Raw genomic sequence first — 19369 nt, forward strand, 5'->3', positions numbered from 1 at the left:
CCCTATAAATAAAATTACCTCTATGACTTAACCTTTCCATCGCTTACTGAATGCAGCTAGTTGTGAGACATCAGTTTGCATTGTTTTGTGTCTGATCATATGCGTTACCTATGGCACCCATGTGGAAAAACCTATGGCTTCACGATGCAGTGTTCAAATAAATAAATTAGCTAAGAACTAAATTAGTGTAGTGTATTTGTCATGTAGAAACAACTAAAGAAACGTAGTCCAAAAACCATAGTTACAGCCCAGTGCCACACACACAAACCTATGAAACTCTGCTTAACACTATTCATACTTATTATCCTTTAAAAGGATGACTTTTACTTAGCAATTTAACAGTGGCCTTAAATGAAAACATATGCAGAAACAATTGCTAATATCATAACTATTTTCGATATAGGATGCTACGCCATGCACTGTTTGAGGAAATCCGGCATGGTGTAAGAAGTCAACATTTAAGGTAGAGGGTAACTAATATAACATTTAAGGCTTTTCCCCCAAGAGTTATCAGGGAGGAGGAAAGAGTAAGCCGTTACCCAAATTAAACTGAGGAAAAACGCAGCATGCTAGACCCATAGAAATATCATTACTTACAAGTAAATATATCTCTATGGCTAGACCCATCTACTAGCATGAGGAGGTAACCTGCATTTAAAATAACTGGACTGAACCTCGGTTCTCCTTTCTAGGTAGTACAGAGACAATACACAGTTAGGGTTAGGCTAGCAAGTGAAGGAAGAGGGGTATCCCAATAAGCAAGCTAGATCTACTCAGTTTTCTGAAGCGAACCAGCTTCTGTTAGCGTCACATTCCAGCTGTCTTCAGCCGTACTACGACAGTGGATATTGCTCGTACACCTGCCACTAATTCTAGCAGGCTTGTAACTGCACGTTGCACATGGCTAGTCGAATGTCAAACTTTTCATTAAGACTCAGTTGACCAAAGTTACCTCGCTAACTCTTCAAACCTGCTTCATAGGATACTCCTCAGCTTACCAGAACCCCCACAGACAGGTAAAGATCCACAAGGAATCCATTCACTTGTTTACAGTAGTATAGTGGTGAAACAAATAAATATTTTAACCCTCTGGTATGTTCGGTTGTACTTGCACACTTGCAAGTGATCAATTTGATCTATGCACACACAGACAATTCCTTTCAAGATCAGGGGATTGATCCTACTGGGTTCACATTATTCAAAAGACAATTAATGTTTTTCCCAAAGGGATGTTTTGTTCCTTTTGTAAATGTTTAGCATGACATTTCGATTCTCCAAGCCCTCATACTGAAAACGTCACTGGAGAAATTCAAGTAAAGACAATTTAATTTAAGGAACAGAACAAGGTAGGGATAATAAAAAACACTAAAAACGACTTCAAAAGTACTCCGTCTTAAGGTCTTATCACACACAAGAGGACGGGACAAAATGGTTGTAGCAGTACCTTACTCTATATGGGGAGAGATTGAAGTAAGAATATACTCAGACATGAACCTGATTCATATTAGCATACAAAAATACCCATTCAAATGTAAACATAGGCCAGGAAATAACAACCCATTTTCAGCCACTGCATTGGCAGCTTTAAGGCCACTAATGTTGTAAAAGGGCATGGTTGGTTCCATGACAACCTGGGCATAACTGGTAATTATTATGTGGAAAGGAAGTAGCCCTACTAGGTTCTCTACTTAGTCCTAGATCACAATAGAGTATTCCAGAAAATACTACAAGAAGCAGATGTCCATGTTGTGGTATGAGTAAGTATTCTTCATCATTGGAATAACAATCAAAAACCCTTCATCTGGCACTAAGGTTTAACAGATACCTTTAAGGGCTGAGGACCTACTTTTAAAACATAAGTCAGCGATTGAACATTGAGAGCAGGAGCAACCGACTAGGGAGAACATTCAATTGATCACTTGCAAGAACTCTACAACATGTGGACACCTGATTACAATCTTGAATCATTCACCAACCATGACACACAACTGGTGAGGTGAAGACTGCTATCCATCTATCTATAGCCTGGGTGGTGAGCGGGGATATTTCTACCGTTGCCTAGCTCTGGGCCCTGGGCTGGAGCTCTACCCATGGGGGGCCTGTGCATCTTCCCCATGGCACCTGGGTTATGCTGGAACGTCTGGAAATCCCCAGCCAGGTAATCAGACACGTTCTGCTTCATCAGCTTGGTCTGACCCGAACCTGGGAACCCGGGTCTGGCTCCTGGTCGGTACTGTGATCCTGGTGTGCTGCAGTCTATGGAGGCCCCTGACGGGCCCCCCTGGAAGGCCAAATCCAGAGGGCCTAGACCATCACTTTTGCCTGCTTGTAGGACACTGCCCCATGGAGCCTGCAGGTAGCACCCGTTGGTGTAGCTGGGCATGGTGCCACCCGGTGGGCCGGTTACGGAGGGCGAGGGGGTTGTCTTGTCTGATGGGTGTTTAAGGTAGAAGGCTTGTGGCTGCGAAGCCAGCAGCACGTGGGGATAGTTGAGGGTCTTGGCAGGGAAGACAGGCCCAGAGGGGATTTCTCTCCTGGGGTTGGCTCCCTCGGGCAGGTGCTGCATGTGAGCCAGCTGGTGCTGGTTCCAGGAGCGTTGCTGCTGTAACTGATGTTGTAGTTGTTGCTGCTGATGGACCTGTTGGAGCTGCTGTAACTGATTATGTTGTTGCTGCTGGTGAACCTGTTGTAACTGCTGTAATTGCTGCTGCTGTAACTGCTGCTTTATGTCAGTGTGGAAAGCAGGTGGCATCCTATTCATGACAGCCATGTTGGGCTGTAGGCCACCAGCAGGGCCCTGGGACTCTCCAGGGGCCTTCTCTGTGGGGCCCAGCAGGCAGGAGGGAAGGAAGTCCAGATTGTGGGGTGTGTTGACCCTGGAGCTGGCATTGATGAGAAGGTTACGGCTGATGGGGCTGGGGTTGGCAATCTGGCCCTCGCACACCGAGGTGGCACCCATTCCGGCCCGAGCCTGGCAGAACTGGTTGATCTGGTGCACGATGCTGCTCAGGTCTGTGCCCGGCCGGTTGTGGTGCAGGCCGGCCGCCATGGATAGCGGGATGGTGGAGGTAGATACAGTTACGTTTGGCGGGACGTCTGCGTCTGGCAGCTTCCTGGGGCCGTAGGGGGGGCCTGGCTGGGGCTGCAGGGCATTGGAAGCAGAGGGAGGGCCAGGGCCGGCACCGGAGGCCTGGGGGAGCTGCTGAGATGGGGGGAGGCCCTGGGAATGTTGCAGACTGGGTGGAGGCTGGGACTGGGCTACGTCAGGCTGGTGCCGGAGGCCCTGGGTGAGAGGCTGTGACTGGCTCTGGGAGTGCTGCAGGCCCTGGGAATGTTGCAGACTAGGTGGAGGCTGGGCGTGGGCTAAGTCAGGCAGGTGCCGGAGACCTTGAGCCTGAGCCACAGCCTGCTGTACTAAAGCTTGTTGGTGAGGATGAGTCTGGTGCTGCAGCGTCTGAGGATGAAGAAGATGCTGCTGCTGTAAGGTTTGTGGCCGAGTCTGATTTTGCTGTCGTAAAGTCTGCGTGTGAGGCAAACTTTGCTGCCGCTGGATATTCTGGGGGTGCGCCAGATTCTGCTGTTGCTGCTGTACAGTTTGCAGCTGGGACAAGGTTTGTTGCCGCTGTAAAGTTTGAGGGTGGGCCATGTTCTGTTGCTGTAAAGTTTTAGGGCGAGGTTGAGGCATATTCTGTGGCTGTGAAGTCACATGGTGAGCCATGTTGTGCTGCTGTACAGCATGCTGTGGATGTGGGTGGGAGAGGCCCTGTTTCTGTTTCAATGCCTGGTGTTGGGTTTGAGACATGCCCTGGAGGTGGGGGACAGGCTCGGGGAGATTTAAAGAGCTTTGAGCGACGTACGACCCGCTGTGGAGGTTCATGGCTGCTTTGGGAAGCAGATGGGCTCGGCTGCCGTCTGTGTCTTTGAGGGCGCTTTTGCCGGTCGAAGTGCGGAGGACGGCCAAGAGGCCCGCTCTGGTGCTGCTGACCTGAGACGGGTAGGGGCTGTGGCGCTGGCTGGAGCTGGACGTGTCCAACCCGTTCACTGTGCGGCGGATGTGCTTTCTCTGAGGTACTTTGACACTGTTGGGGAAGATCTTTATGGTCAGAGGCTTGCTGGCGACTTTCTTAGCAAAGGCATCCAATTCTGCTGGGGTTGGATAGTTGGCAGATCTCATCTTCTGTGTAGTGTCCCCTAGGATGGAAAGAAGGACAGAGACAGAACAAGGAATTTTTACACAACCAAAGTTTCTTCATTCAACTAGTGACTGGACAGGATTTACAACTCATTAAGTAGAAATATGAATAGGAAACTGATTTCAGATTTCTATAAAACTATAGTATTCAATTCTATCAGATAAAAACACTTACATTGCTGAAGTCCAGTGTTCATCTGCGTGTGGGAGAGAAATCGGGTTGTAGGGTCACCTGATGATGCTGGCAGACAGGCCAGCATGTCACACTTCCACTAATGCAACATGGGAAACACTCTCCTCACCATGCTGAGAGAGACGCCACATTGACCATGTAAAATGACTCAGCCATAAGGCTATTTATTTCCTGTACATTGTAACCTTTCTAAAATGGCAGTCAGTCGGTAATCAGCCCGCATTTGTGCCTCAGCCTTTTACAGCAAACACCCTACCTGCCGCTAGACAGACAGAGCAGGGGGGCTTTAGATGGAGACGCCTTTTCTCCTTTCCCAGGGCACAGCAGGACATACTGCATGATGGCTACTGGCTAGAGAACCTCAAGCTGGCTCCTCCAATCTCTGTGTCTGCATCCCAAATTACACCCTATATAGTGTACTACTCCTGACCAGGGCCCATAGAGTGGTGAGGAGGAAGAGGAGCTCCACAGACCCTTAGTCTCCAGAGGTAATTTAGGCATTGCGATATGTAGAGTTGATATTTTCTCAAGTTTTCTTGTCAATTAACTCGACATTATTAATGAGTAATCAACAACTACAATAGTCAGTTGAAAAAAGGTTAAGGGTACAAGACCTTGTACATATCTGGCTGTGTTGGCAAAATCACTACATATCCTATCAAGCAAAGCGGGGAGAGGCTGCCTGTTGTCACTGTTCCAAGACCAGTCAGATACTTCCAGCTAACCCTGTGCCAATGAAGATGGTGGATCTCAAAACTGAACTTGGATCCGAGTTAAGTAGCAATGATGTCATCTTACGACGTATCTGGAAACAGTCATGACTTTAACAAAATACAATTTAAGTTTCTTTCCAGCAAATGACTTAGTTACATGATTGTATAACTAGCAAAGGAGTTTAAGTTGAGAGTACAGCATATGAAGTTTGGCAATGAGGTTAAAAACTAGCATAGTTCAGCTAGCCAGCTAGTTTAAATTACATTTTATTGGTCACACACATATTTAGATGTTATTGCAGGTGTACTGAAATGCTTGTTTAGCCAGGGAAAATGAGCTCAGGTCTAGTGCGCATGTGTAGCTCAGTTGGTAGAGCATGGCACTTGCAACCCCAGGGTTGTGGGTTCAATTCCTATTTATCTAACAAGTCAGTTAAGAACAAATTTTTTACTTACAATGACGGCCTACCCCGGCCAAACCCTAACGACGCTGGGCCAATAGTGGGGGACCAGTATGAAAATGTATGCACTCACTACTGTAAGTCACTCTGGATAAGAGAGTCTGCTAAATGACTATAATGTAAATGCTTTACAATACTAAGCGATGCAGAACAGCTGTGTTTTTAAGTATGTAATGGTTCTTTAATGTCACCTGGAACACCTTTCAGTTCTGGAACAAAGCTAAATGTGTCAGAACCCAGAAGTCCCAATGACTCAAGAATGCAGTCTTACACTGTAGCTGATTAGTGTCCAGCTGACCAGTTCTTGAAAAGGATGGAACTACTAGTTACAATAAATATACTCAGACAGTCTGATGACTAGGTCTACCATAAATGTTATTGCATCATTGCGTAAATATCAATAACAGTCATTCAACGTTGGCTCTGGGCTGGGTAGGGCTTCTCTGATCTAGAATGCGAGGACATTAATATAACTAGTTATGAACAGACCTTAAATACTAACTAGCTGGTGTCATCGTTGAGCAGCTTTGTCGTCTAGTAGTCAATGGACCACTTAAAATGTAAATGAGCGCTAACTATTTAGCTACACAATATTAGCGTGCCAAAAAGTACTTATTTTTTTCAAACAAACTACATAACACAGGCATTGTAGTTCTAATCAGTAACGTTGCTTAGGCTAACGTACTGTTACACGAGAAGTTAACCATCTAAGTTAGTCAGTTGATAAAAAAGCAAGCAATATAGCAAGCAAACAAGCTAGTGTTAAATACCTCGAGTCATAGCACCACAAAGCATTGAACACTTCTTTGTGCTGCTAGCGATCAGCTAGGTTAACTAGCTAACGTTAGCCAGCTATCATAACCGGCGTCTGATAGCTACTGAAGTAAACATTTTGCAAAACGAAACGCTGGAAAGTCATAATGCGCAAAATACATACTCCCCCGCGAAATCAAGAGAAAGGTATTTGCGAAACATTTTTGCGAGATGATCGAACATCGATATTTTGGTTATGATGTTAGCTCACCGATGCTTTTTCTGCTGCTTGCTTTCTGCAACAGAAACTTTGAGAAGGCATGCGCATTAGGCATCCGGAGTTCTAGGACCTTTATTCCGCATATTTTAGGTGTGCATACTGAATGCCTGACTAATATTCCTTGGTGATCTGACAAGAGATGGAAGTGCTGAGATTCTTCATGCAGGAGGTTTTAAAAACGATGTATGATAAGGATTGATTGAATGAATGACAGGCCTTGGCTCAAGTTAGTCTTGCTAGAATGCAATACTTTACTAACTAGTTTTACATGCCATGAATGTGTCAGCTGGCTTTGATCGTACTGTTCACCCCAGACCATATATCAATACCTATGCTGTACACCCACCCTGTTGTCTATTGAATTATTACATTGCCATTAGAAAAACAGCACAACTATTTGTTGTAATTTTATTAGAATGACAGATGAAGACAAATATAGTAATTTTATATAATGTTTCAGATGAATAACATTCACAAATATGTAGGATCACTTGTGTCCTGTTGAGAAAAAACATCTACATTACCACAAAACTGGTGGCATAAGTACATGCACTGTGAATGAATATCTCTACATTTGACACAACAGTAAAGTGATGATTTTCACACAAAAATGACAAAAGCACATTTCCAAATGACCTCTTGATCAAACATACAATATCTTTAGTGGTTTGTCTACAAATTGTATGCTTAGCCAGAACAATGCATTTGGACGTGAAGCCACAATGTAACTCAAAAATCAAAATGACAGCTGCTACACAATTGACACATTTTCACAGTATTAGAAAAATTACATTGGCTGCAATGAGTCAAATCAATGAGGGCAGCAAAAAATAAACATAACAGTTTAACAGTCCTTCATAGTAGTAACTTTCATTTGACTTATTACAAAGAATGTTACGATATGTCTGGGAGGGGGAAAAGGACAGCATTTTTCCAATTGAACATTGTTTGAGCACTGATATTCTTTACAAAAAAAGCACTGAGCAAATTAGAATCTGTCTAGTTACATGATAGCTGGACTTTTCCCATCTTGGTTTACCATTTCCCATGATCTTATGTTAAATAGTGCAAGTCACCAAATCAGTGATGATGGCATCCACATATATTAAAAATGAACAAGATCTGCCATTTCCCTATCCTTGTACAAAGGGCTACTCTCCACCTTGTTTAAGATTACAACGTAAATAGTGATACTAAACAAGCAGAAAGTTAGTCTACCTCCACAAAAAAAGCCAATATAATCAGATTGTGATTATCCGTCTTGGAATGAGCTCAACAAACAGATCATAAACATGGAGGTAATGTGGAATGACAATAGTGTAACAGCACATATACCCATTTTCACAATTATATTTAATTAAAAGCAAGATAAATTACTAAATACATTGAATAGCATTGTCTGAACAGTAGTGATATCTTTCTCTGACACAAGTGTATGATATACAAAGTTATCTTTAGCAAAGATTACATTGTGCACAGAACCTGAAGGGCTGTCTTACATGGCTTAACATTGACTTATATTACTGTATAAAACTGCTACCCCCCCAAAAAATAAGTGTCTGTCAATGTTATAGTCAAGTCACACTAATCAAATGAAACATGAAATTAAGAAATCAACAGAATGAACAAAATCACTTCTTAAACATTATTATTTATTTTTTTAACTCGTGTATAATAAAAAATGATAAGGTGCAATGACTAGTATTTGGCTATGAGTAACGCCATTTTACTTCTTCTTGGACTCAAAAACCCTTCAATATTTCACATACTGAACCTTCTCCAGGTCGGAGTTCTCTCAATAAATTACCCTGGATCATAGCATTCATAAAGTTCATAATCTCTCCCTCAAACTTGAAGTCAATTCAGTACTTCAACTTACTTTGAGCCAATTCAGAAAGATGCATCGTAGCCAAAGAAATAAAGGTCTGGCAATCAGGTTTCTGTGATTAGTAAAAAAGGCCATTATTGTTGCTATAAATGAAAGTGTGTTAGGAATAATGTACTACACGTATTGTTTACAACATACAACTAAATGAAAACACATGATTGCTTATTGAGTGGGAAGAATTCCCAGTTACTCAGAGCTTTGACTAAGTAGAAGCCTAAATAAATTTGAGGATAGTAAGCAGTGAGCACCTTATTTTATGTAGCACTTCATACAACTTATCACCTGATTGCGAAAACCCATAACTCATCATAAAGGATACAAATTAAATCAGTTAAATGAAAAGTTATATACATTAGAGTACAGTAACTTCCATAACCTATACAATAATCACGTGATAGCAAGAATGGATAATGACTCAGTAATCATGAAGTGTATAATTGGCAAGGTGAGTACACCTTTGGAAGAAAATCACTGAGGTTGCTCTTCTTAACAGCTAACTGTTCACTGAAATTACATGGTAAGGTAGAGACTAGAGAGGTATATGAGTTAAACAAAAAAAGGCTCAGTTCATGCTAAATGATAACAATGCATCCCATGTGATCTACTTATTGTAAAAGGCTTCCATGATTGAAAAAGTAGTGAACTCAAAGATACATAGAGTATATAAAGGAGCAGCAGTACATGCAGATATTCTGGTCCTGTAGAAATTAAGGCACCAGAGGTTAAAAAAAATCCACTTCATAATTTTTTTTTTATATATATATATATATATATATATATATATATATATATATATATATATATATATATATATATATATATATATATAATAATTTCAAGTGTATTGAAGGCAGTCTATGGGAGTGCATAAAACAGATATCGGAGTAGAAGAGAGAGATTGTTTTCAGGCCTGAGCATAGGTCATCTTCTGCAGTAGTGGGATCTGTTGAATAGAAAACAAAAACTATTCAATTTAGGCTAGAAAAAGATATCGTATTCTAAGGTTTAATTTACATATTTCTGAAAAATTACATGTAGGCTGGAAAATCCAACAGCACCAATAGGATCCTATGCAACATATTAGCTAATTCATAGAATTAGAATTACTAGAACAGACATTAACACTCTATTCAAGTCAACGTTCCATGATAGGTGGACCATCTGGCAGCAATAATGAGTGTAATTCTATTTCTATAGACACACTAATATATGTTTCTTCTACAATTTTTACCATAGACCACACCCTAATTACCTTTGATAGGTCAATTCCAGTGAGGGCGTTGACGGACACTGGAAGTTCAGCCAGGAGGCGATTCACTTCCCCAGTCACACGGTTGCCCTCCCCGCTCAGGATGACTATCTCATTGGTCCTGGCCAGCGGTGCCGCCACCTTGGCTGCAATCTAGGAGGACACGGGCACATTGAGATGTTTTTTTTATTGTGTTCACATCACAAGACACGTTTAAGGTATATGATGCCATATTACATCAACTGATGTAAACCGCCGGTTGAACAAATCACTTGTGAGTCACTTTAAAATGGTGTAATCTGCCACTTGTACTACCACCTCTAACACTGGCTGACAAAGCTACTGTAGATAACTACTGGTTGGTTATGACTGATACTACTGTACTTTGTCCAGTCATAAAGAAACAAACGAATAAAAGTCAAACACTGGCTTGTCATTATTACAGTGACGAGATTAACTGTTTATTACTGCTGTATTAGTATCAAATGTGACTAGGTTTATCTGGGGGCATGTTAATGAGTGTGTCTACCAATGTTGTGTTCAAGACCACCTAAAGCGAGACTGATTCAAGACCAAGACCGGAGCAAATCGAGTCAGAGTCAAGACCGAGACCGGGAGAGGGACAAGGGGTCCGAGACCGAGTCAAGACTGAGACCAGAAAAATGTCCAATTCAAAACCATGATTTTAATTTTGTCAAATCACCACCATAATAAGAGTTAAAAATATCCAGTATTTCTGTGTTCATATTTCAGAAAATATGGATTCTTTAGACATTCAGAATAGTGAAAAAATGCATGCTGATGGAAAATATAGCGACTCTACAAATTATTACTAACCCAAACACAGTGGGGAACAATGAGCCTTCTACGCCTTCAGAGAAGGGCTAAGGATTTATAAAATAATGATTATAATACAATAATGATAATTATATTACTATCTTCAATGATGTTCTGATTGAATCTCTTCAGTTTTTGTTGGAAAGGGTTAACACTGAAGGGAAAAAAAGATCCAATCAGGATTTAACTTCGCTGATCTCTAGGGAGCTAAATCTAGCTAGCTAAAAATCAGCCATTGGATAGGCCATCATAAGCTAAATAAAGGTGTCTGGGATTCAACTGTATTAGGACAACATTTTGGAGTGACAGTGGAATCAACCAATAACATTTTGACTTAATGGGTAGGACTGTTTTTACAAAATCATATGGAAACTTCTGCCTTGCAGGCCAACTGGTCACTGCTCAATAGTGAGCAGTAGTTTTCCCACGGTCTAGCTAGATGAAGTTTGATTTGAACAAAAGCTATTTGTCACATGCGCAGAATACAACAGGTGTAGACCTTACTGTGAAAAGCTTACTTACAAGCCCTTAACCAACAGTGCAGTTCAAGAAAGAGTTAAGAAAATATTTACCAAATAAACGAAAGTAAAAAAATAATAAACAAAGTTACAATAACGAGGTTATATACAGGGGGTACCCTGGTACCAAGTCAATGTGTGGGGGTACAGGTTAGTCAAGGTAATTTGTACATGTACACTACAGTTCTAAAGTTTGGGGTCACTTAGAAATGTCCGTTTTTGAAAAGAGAGCATTTTTTTTGTCCATTAAAATAACATCAAATTGATCAGATATGGCGGCAGGTAGCCTAGTGGTTAGAGCGTTGGGCCAGTAACCAAAAAGTGTTATGGACAGATTAATCTGAGTTTGAGGTGTTCAGATCACAAAGAAGAACATTCGTGAGACGCAGAAAAGATGCTGGAGGAGCGCTTGACGCCATCTGCCAAGCACGGTGGAGACAATGTGATGTTCTGGGGGTGCTTTGGTGGTGGTAAAGTGGGAGATTTGCAAAGGGTAAAAGGGATCTTGAAGAAGGAAGGCTATCACTACATTTTGCAACGCCATGCCATACCCTGTGGACAGCGCTTAAATGGAGCCAATTTCCTCCTACAACAGGATAATGACCCAAAACACAGCTCCAAACTATGCAATAACTATTTAGGGAAGAAACAGTCCGGGTGGCCATTTGATTAATTGTTGATTATTGCAGTCTATGGCTTGGGGGTAGAAGCTGTTAAGGAGCCTTTTGGTCTTAGACTTGGTGCTCCGGTACTGCTTACCGTGCGGTAGCAGAGAGAACAGTCTATGACTTGGGTGACTGGAGACTTTGACAACAATTTTTGGGTCTTTCCTCTGATACCACCTAGTATATAGGTCCTGGATGGCAGGAAGCTTGGCCCTGCTTTGAGTACACGTCCTGGTATTTCGTCTGGTCCCGCGGCTTTGTGAATGTTGACCTTTTTAAAGCGAGTCACTGGTACTCCCTGCTTTAGTTTTTGCTTGTAAGCTGGAATCAGGAGGATAGAATTATGGTCAAATTCGCCAAATTGAGGGAGAGCTTTGTATGAGTGTGTGGAGTAAAGGTGGCGTAGAGTTTTTTTCCCGTCTGGTTGCATATTAGACATTGCACATGCTGGTAAAAATGAGGTAAAACAGATTTAAGTTTGCCTGCATTAAGGTTACCGGCCACTAGGAGCGCCATTTCTGGATAAGCATTTTCTTGTTTGCTTATGGCCTTATACAGCTCGTTGAGTGCGGTCTTAGTGCCAGCATCGGTTTGTGGTGGTAAATAGACGGCAACGAATAATACAGATGAGAACTCTCTTGGTAGATAGTGTGGTCTACAGCTTATCATAAGGTACTCTACCTCAGGTGAGCAATACCTTGAGACTTTTTAAATATTAGACATCGCACACCAGTTGTTTTTGACAAATAGACACACACCCCCGCCCCTAGTCTTACCAAGCGTAGCTTCTCTGTCCTGCCGATGCATGGAAAATCCCGCCAGCTTTATCCATGTCGTCGTTCAGCCACAACTCAGTGAAACATAAGATATTACAGTTTTAATGTCCTGTTGGTAGGATAATCTTGATCGTAGATCCATTTTGTTTTTCAATGATTGCACGTTGGCCAATAAAACAGATGGCAACTCACTCGCCTATGAATTCTCAGAAGGCAGCCCGATCTCCACCCCCTTTTTTTCCGTCTTTTCTTCACGCAAATGACGGGGATTTGTGCCCGTTCCCGAGAAATCAGTATATCTTTGCGTCGGACTCGCTCAAATCTTTATCCAGTTCGAGGTGAGTAATCGCTGTTCTGATGTCCAGAAGTTATTTTCGGTCATAAGAGACGGTAGCAGCAACACTATGTAGACAATACGTTGTTTTTTTAAAGTTACAAAAAACGAACAAAATAGCACGGTTGGTTAGGAGCACGTAAAACAGCAGCCATCCCCTCCGGCGCCATTTCAAAAGTCGGCTAGTTTGCAGCGGCTGCAGCAGGTGTTATCAAAAAGGATGTTGCTAATTTGTTAGCTTCTCCCTTTTCAATAATAGAAGAAGAAGTTCTTCAAGAACTTCAAGAAGAAGTTACGTTTCAAATCATCATCATCTGGTGATTCGAACTGTGTTTTTTATTGCAGCGCACTTGCGGTTAGCCATCCCTTTGAAAATAACATGTGTGAAACCGTGTTGCATTTAAAGTGGAACTGAAAGCATTTTAGCAACATGAAATCTTATGAAAATTTGTTCATATACACCCCCAGAAAGAATTAAACTTTTTTTTATTTTTATGACAAGCGACCACTTAGATATGATCATTTTCACGTTTTCATGAATTCTTAGAATGTTTGGGAATTACGTATACTAAGGCAGTTGTGAAAATTCTATAGTATTATAGAGTGGGAAAGAGGACTTGCGTTTGGACTATTAATAGACACTGCAGTAGATAAAACTGAATAAAAACATCTGTCTTGTCCAGAACCGGAGTCTACACAGACCAGTGCGCTATAGCCAATCAGAGCTACTGTAGGCCTTCATACAAACAAGCCATCACAAGGGCCTGTCTTCATTCACTTTGAACTGGACTGTGTGTTTACAGGCAGTTGCAACAGCGCGACTTTAGATCATTAGAAAGCATTCACCAAAAGCCAAAATACATCTGAATGGATTTCTGCAAATACGTAAACACCACAGGAGTCCTCTTACATCTGGGAACTGTACAGTCCTATTGAGTGTTCTTGACTAACTATTACTTTTTTGCCTACTTTTACTGACATATCAGTAAAATATCAGTCATATCAGTTGTTCTGTGCTCTGGCACACTCAGACCAGAGTGCTCTGAAATCGGAGTAAACAACCAGAGTGAATTTGCCAAATCAAGAGATATACTAACTGGATAACAGTCGTTCAAGTTTTTGCTAGCTAACCAAATGACACCTGCATCTCTAGCTGTGTATAGCCACTGAAAAATTATGAGGGGAAAAAGTCAGTCACTCCCACTCCAATGGCATAACATCCTCCTAGCCGCTAGCTAGCTAACATTAGGCTCTGTGCTTTTAGCTTGCTACATAAATAGATATGCTAGCCTATTAGCCACATTATGACTCACTTTTGATCATTGCCCTTGCTAGTTTGATTGTATTGACATTCCTAGCCTTAGTTACATTTGTCCGAATGGAGGCAGCAAACAATGTACCAGGCCAGCTGTGATTTACAACCAGATAACAATATTTTTTGTACTAACAAGACATGTATTGGTGAATTATATTAATCATGCATTGAACTGCATCCATCTATTCTGCCAACAATGCCTTAGTGTACGTCATGGGAAGTTGAGTCAAATATAGCATTTTTAAAACCTCGTATGTAGTTGGTTTTGTAGCATAAAACTGAGAATTTGATATTTTGGACTAATATCATGATTGTCTGTTTTATATCTGCAAAGTAGTTAAAACACTCAGTTCCACTTTAAACTTTATGTCACTGGTTACTTTGTGTGCTAAATGTGAAATGTATTATGCAATGGGAAGTAATAGTTACACATTTCGATTGGGAAATACTTAATGGCATTGTTTTTGTATTCTTATGATTGGGACCTGCTGGCTTATGTCTGAGTTTATGAACTGCTTATCCTTTAACATCATGCTGTGTGTGACTGCTGTCTTTCCATCAGCCCTATGCAGTGGTGTAGTAGTGCCTGGAGAAGTGGGTATACTCTAATTTTGCCAAAAAAGTTCCCAAACGGCCCGCCCAGTGAAGGAAAGGCACGCTATGTGAAAAATCCTGTGTTTTTTAATGAGTTTTGCTATAGATTTTTCAGAATTTCACTCTCAAAATCACACCTTTTTTTTTTAAATAGAAAAAAAGACAGTCCACAACAATGCTTAAACCACATCAAGCTTATTGGGTGGGCCTGTCAGGGCCTGGCTCCCCAGTGGGTGGGCCTCTGTTCACCCAGGCCCATCCATGTTTATGATGCAAACAGACACTCACTGTCCGAGACCGAGTCAAGACCGATCTGACACCAAGACAAGACAGAGATACTCAATATATGGTTTTGAGACTGGTCTTGAGTACTACAACACTGGTGTCTACAGTAAATCTACATATTACTACCTCAATATGAATACATCTGTATGAAGGTCTCGTCAAGGCAGTAGTGATTTAATCTGATTAAATCGAAACAATTCAAACACACGTGTAGATACACTGCATTTAAAAACAATATGACTTATGTGACTTAATTCCATAGTGTGTTACCTTGGGAAGGGCCTCCAGGACCAGAGCAGTCTTGGCTGCCTCTCCATACTGCTGGTAGGCCTCAGCCTTCAGCCTCATCTTCTCAGCCTCAGCCTTCCCTATAGCCTCTATGGAGCAGGCCTCTGCCTCGCCTATCCTCCGGATCTTCTCTGCCTCCGCCTGGGCCGTCAGAACCTTCTTCATCCTGAAAAACACAACACACTCGTATCAGAACAAATTGGAAACAAGATTGATTTCTGAAACAAACAATTTGTATGTAATTCATATGCTATTATTGTGTAATTACCATTTAACCTGATCACTTTGTAAATACCGGGACATTTTTGCACTGTTAAATGAAGTGCTACCAATCTATATGTGTTGAAGCATTCCAGACTGATGAGAAAATGTTTTTGCGATTAGAAGACAATGCACAAAAGTTGAGTGAATCCCTAGTGAAGGACATAGTTTGTATGTTACAGCTAGGTAAACGTATAATGGGAAATATACTGTGGAAATAGACTGTGGACTGTGGATATCTCCCGGGTGGCGCAGTGGTCTAGGGCACTGCATCGCAGTGCTAGCTGCGCCACCAGAGTCTCTGGGTTCGCGCCCAGGCTGGGCTGGGTTCGCGCCCAGGCTCTGTCGCAGCCGGCCGCAACCGGGAGGTCCGTGGGGCGACGCACAATTGGCATAGCGTCGTCCGGGTTAGGGAGGGTTTGGCCGGTAGGGATATCCTTGTCTCAGTATGTAAAATGTAATAAAATGTATGCACTCTACTGTAAGTCGCTCTGGATAAGAGCGTCTGCTAAATGACTAAAATGTAAAAAAATATGTTCTGATATAATATAAAAGGTGTTCCTACTTCTGTCCCTCAGCCAGCTGCTGCATCTTGTATGCCTCTGCCTCGGCAGGCCTCTTCACCATGGCGATGAGCTCCATCTCTGTGCGGACAATCTCCTTCTCCTCAATGGTGATCTGCTTCTTCCTCTGAACCACCTCAATCTCTATCTCCTCCCGCCTGATCTTCTGCTGTTCTTTAGCTGCCTGCAGCTCATAGGCCAGCTGAGCTTCCGCTTTCTGGAGACACAGGGACAGAGAGTTACATGACCATGACGTCCATGTTGAAGCACATAGACAGAGAGACAGGATATTGACTTGGCCGTCTATGTTGAAAGAGGAGTTTTAATGTTAAGGTTGGCTGGATGGAGCATTTGGCTGCTTAGGGCTATATTCAATGTTCATTCCAGGCTCTCTGATCACGTAAGATGTCGCATTTACTAAATTACTAACGCCTAATGATAATTTAGACTCGGATGGACCAACATCATAGAATCATTTAGTAGACTGGAATTTCTACCACACTGTACTTATTTAACTGGCATTCAAGAGTGGAGCATGGAGTTCATGCAGACCTTGGTGTTGACTTCTTGGTTGAAAGCAGCCTTCTGCAGTTCAAGTTCTCGTTTGGAGTCGGCCATCTTGGTGTCGGCCAGGAACTTGACATCCATCATCTCTTTCTTGCACTCCGCTTCCTGGCGAGAGAGTGAGAGAGAATAATATACATGAGAGAGAGGGTGAGAGGAAAAGGGGAAATTAATAAAATGAGCTTACAAACCTCTCAAATTAAAAGAATGTATATTAATACAGACAAACAGGCCCCCAGCCTGTCACAACTTCTGCCGAAGTTGGTCCCTCTCCTTGTTCGGGCGGTGTTCGGCGGTCGACGTCACCGACCTTCTAGCCATCACTGATCCATTTTTCATTGGTTTTGTCTTGTCTTCCATCACACCTGGTTTCAATCCCATCAATTACATGTTGTGTATTTAACCCTGATTGTTTGTTGTTTTGTTTGTGCAAGTCATGTTCTGGTGTGCGGCGGGTTTTGTACCCTTTTTATATTATTTTTGTATATATTGGTTTTATATATTGGTTTTCAGTGTTTTTTAGCATTTATTAAACTGCTCCGTTTAAACCAAGTTCACTCTCCTGCGCCTGACTTCCCTGCCACCAGCACGCACTCATTACACTGCCCTCTGGAATTAATCAAGTTCATTGAATCTTACTCTTATCCCAGCATCCCTTTCTGCCTCTGCCACACCGATGTCTGCATCCCTCTGAACTGCTGCTGTCTGAGTTTTCCCCAGGGAGCTCAGGTAGTCCAGTTTATCATAGACATCCTACAACACACACACACACACACACACACACACACACACACACACACACACACACACACACACACACACACACACACACACACACACACATTACAACACACAACCTGAGACACTTGAGGGAACAAAAACGTCAATAAAATGTCCAACAACATGTGATAACATCTAATTGATTGTAGCCCTTGCAGTGAGGAGCTGATAATTCAAAGTGGATCTCACTGATGGGGACTGTGACAGTCTAGGCTAATTCACAGCTATTAGAACTACTACCAGTCCACAATTAATCATAATCAACAACGGTGAAGACTAGTTAATTGGAGTCGCCTCCCAATCAACATCATCCATTAAATTCCATAGGAAAACAAGCACCAATACACATGGAATGCAAAATAATTAAAATTTTAAAAAGTCACACGATAAACACAGCAAAAGCAAAAAAACAACATTTGAAATATAAAAAAAGGTGTGTTTAACTGCCTTTATCCTCCACTCTTCATGGCACCCCCAACAGACTCACCTTGATAGTGAAGCTGAGGATCTCGATGCCCATCCTGCCCACGTCGGGAGCTGCCACCTCCCTCACCAGCTGGGCAAACTTGTCCCTGTCCTGGTAGATTTGCTCCACTGTCAGTGTGCCTGTGGAGAGGGGAGAGCAGCAGAGCCCGTCAGTGTCTCTACAACACTGAATATAGACCCACTTCACTTACTGACAACTTTATTAAAGCTATCCCACATGGTAGTCAAATAATCACTGAAATTCATGGGTATTTACAAAGACAAAATGCATTGTTAAAAGCACAGATCTATAAAGTCATCATCATCATATAGTAAAACATGATAAAAATCTCATAATACAGAACATATAATGTTTACTTTTCAATAGTGCAGTCTATATATTCTTGGATTTCATGTTTTAGAAGTTACCAGTGGTGGAAAAAGTACCCAACTGCCATACTTGAGTAAAAGTAAAGATACCTTAATCGAAAATGACTCAGTAAAAGTCACCCAGTAAAATTCTACTTGAGTAAAAGTCTAAGTATTTGGTTTAAAATATACTTAAATATCAAAAGTAAAAGTATAAATAATTAAAAATTGCTTAAATTAAGCAAACTGGGTGGCACCATTTTTTTATTTTTTTTTATTTACAGAAAGCCAAGGGCACACTCCAACATTCAGACATCATTTACTAGTGATGGGCATTCCGGCTCTTTTCAGTGAGCCGGCTCGTTCGGCTCGGCTCAGCTCACCAAAAAGAGCTGGCTCTTTTGGCTCCCAAATGGCTCTTTAAAAAAATATATGTTTTGTATTTTTTCAAGTCAAACAGTTTGAGATACTATGACTATGATTGGTGTTAAAACAAGTCTAATTAAATTAAATCATACTCTACCTTAACCACAATGTATTTAAAAATGCATTGGTTTGTTATGGAAAATAATGCTATTAAACATTTGCATTTAAAGTATACATTTTTAATGTATATAAACAAAGTGCATATAATTCTAACCATTCAAAATGAACACAATCTGAATAGTATAATAGAAAATTCCACCATATCAAAGAAAAATAAATAACAATTTGCAAAACTGCAGCATCCCACAAATTTAAAATGTAAAAAAGAAGGATGCTATTACACATGTGCATTTGAGATAACTTTTTTAATGTATATAAACAAAGTGCATATAAATGTAACAAACAGGTGCATTGACAATGGCCAGATGATGGCATCCTTTGACTCAAGAAACCGCTTCAACATATAAAATGTTGAATTCCACCATGTAGTGCAGTCTTGTTTAGGCCTCAAATCAGGCCTCCCCATCTGGAATTGTGTAGACTTTAGTTTTTCAGCACCTACTGTGCTTCTGTGGAAGTAGTCCGCAGTTGCTTTCACTT

At 41.5% G+C, this 19369-nt stretch overlaps 2 protein-coding genes across 2 annotated transcripts in view; both read right to left on the reverse strand.

Annotated features, from left to right (window-relative positions):
* Window positions 1-1740: 1740 nt before the first annotated feature.
* On the reverse strand, window positions 1741-6627 carry LOC120018209 (protein FAM222B-like). The gene is made up of 3 exons (XM_038961280.1): window positions 6584-6627; window positions 4368-4498; window positions 1741-4191 (listed from the first exon to the last, which is right to left on the reverse strand). Exons 2-3 carry the CDS (start codon window positions 4450-4452, stop codon window positions 2015-2017), a joined length of 2262 nt encoding a protein of 753 aa, XP_038817208.1. The 5' UTR covers window positions 4453-4498; window positions 6584-6627; the 3' UTR covers window positions 1741-2014.
* A 1596-nt stretch (window positions 6628-8223) lies between these two features.
* Window positions 8224-19369, reverse strand: part of flot2b (flotillin 2b) — a 35837-nt gene continuing 24691 nt past the window's right edge. The window contains exons 5-11 of the mRNA XM_038961281.1: window positions 17997-18115; window positions 17369-17482; window positions 16718-16837; window positions 16168-16382; window positions 15324-15507; window positions 9733-9882; window positions 8224-9423 (exon numbers count right to left, since the gene is read on the reverse strand). Of these exons, the coding sequence (XP_038817209.1) occupies window positions 9385-9423; window positions 9733-9882; window positions 15324-15507; window positions 16168-16382; window positions 16718-16837; window positions 17369-17482; window positions 17997-18115 (941 nt within the window). The 3' untranslated portion in view covers window positions 8224-9384. The remainder of the gene's footprint in view (window positions 9424-9732; window positions 9883-15323; window positions 15508-16167; window positions 16383-16717; window positions 16838-17368; window positions 17483-17996; window positions 18116-19369) is intronic.

The sequence above is a fragment of the Salvelinus namaycush genome, chromosome 23, assembly GCF_016432855.1.
Source record: "Salvelinus namaycush isolate Seneca chromosome 23, SaNama_1.0, whole genome shotgun sequence".
Classification (NCBI taxonomy): domain Eukaryota; kingdom Metazoa; phylum Chordata; class Actinopteri; order Salmoniformes; family Salmonidae; genus Salvelinus; species Salvelinus namaycush.

Bases quoted from the DNA above. Each gene is read 5' to 3' on its own strand.
- LOC120018209 (XM_038961280.1), bottom strand. From the start codon at position 4,452: ATGCTGGCCTGTCTGCCAGCATCATCAGGTGACCCTACAACCCGATTT. The intron at 4,192-4,367 runs GTAAGTGTTTTT...TTTCCATCCTAG, and splicing joins GAACACTGGACTTCAGCAAT to GGGACACTACACAGAAGATG.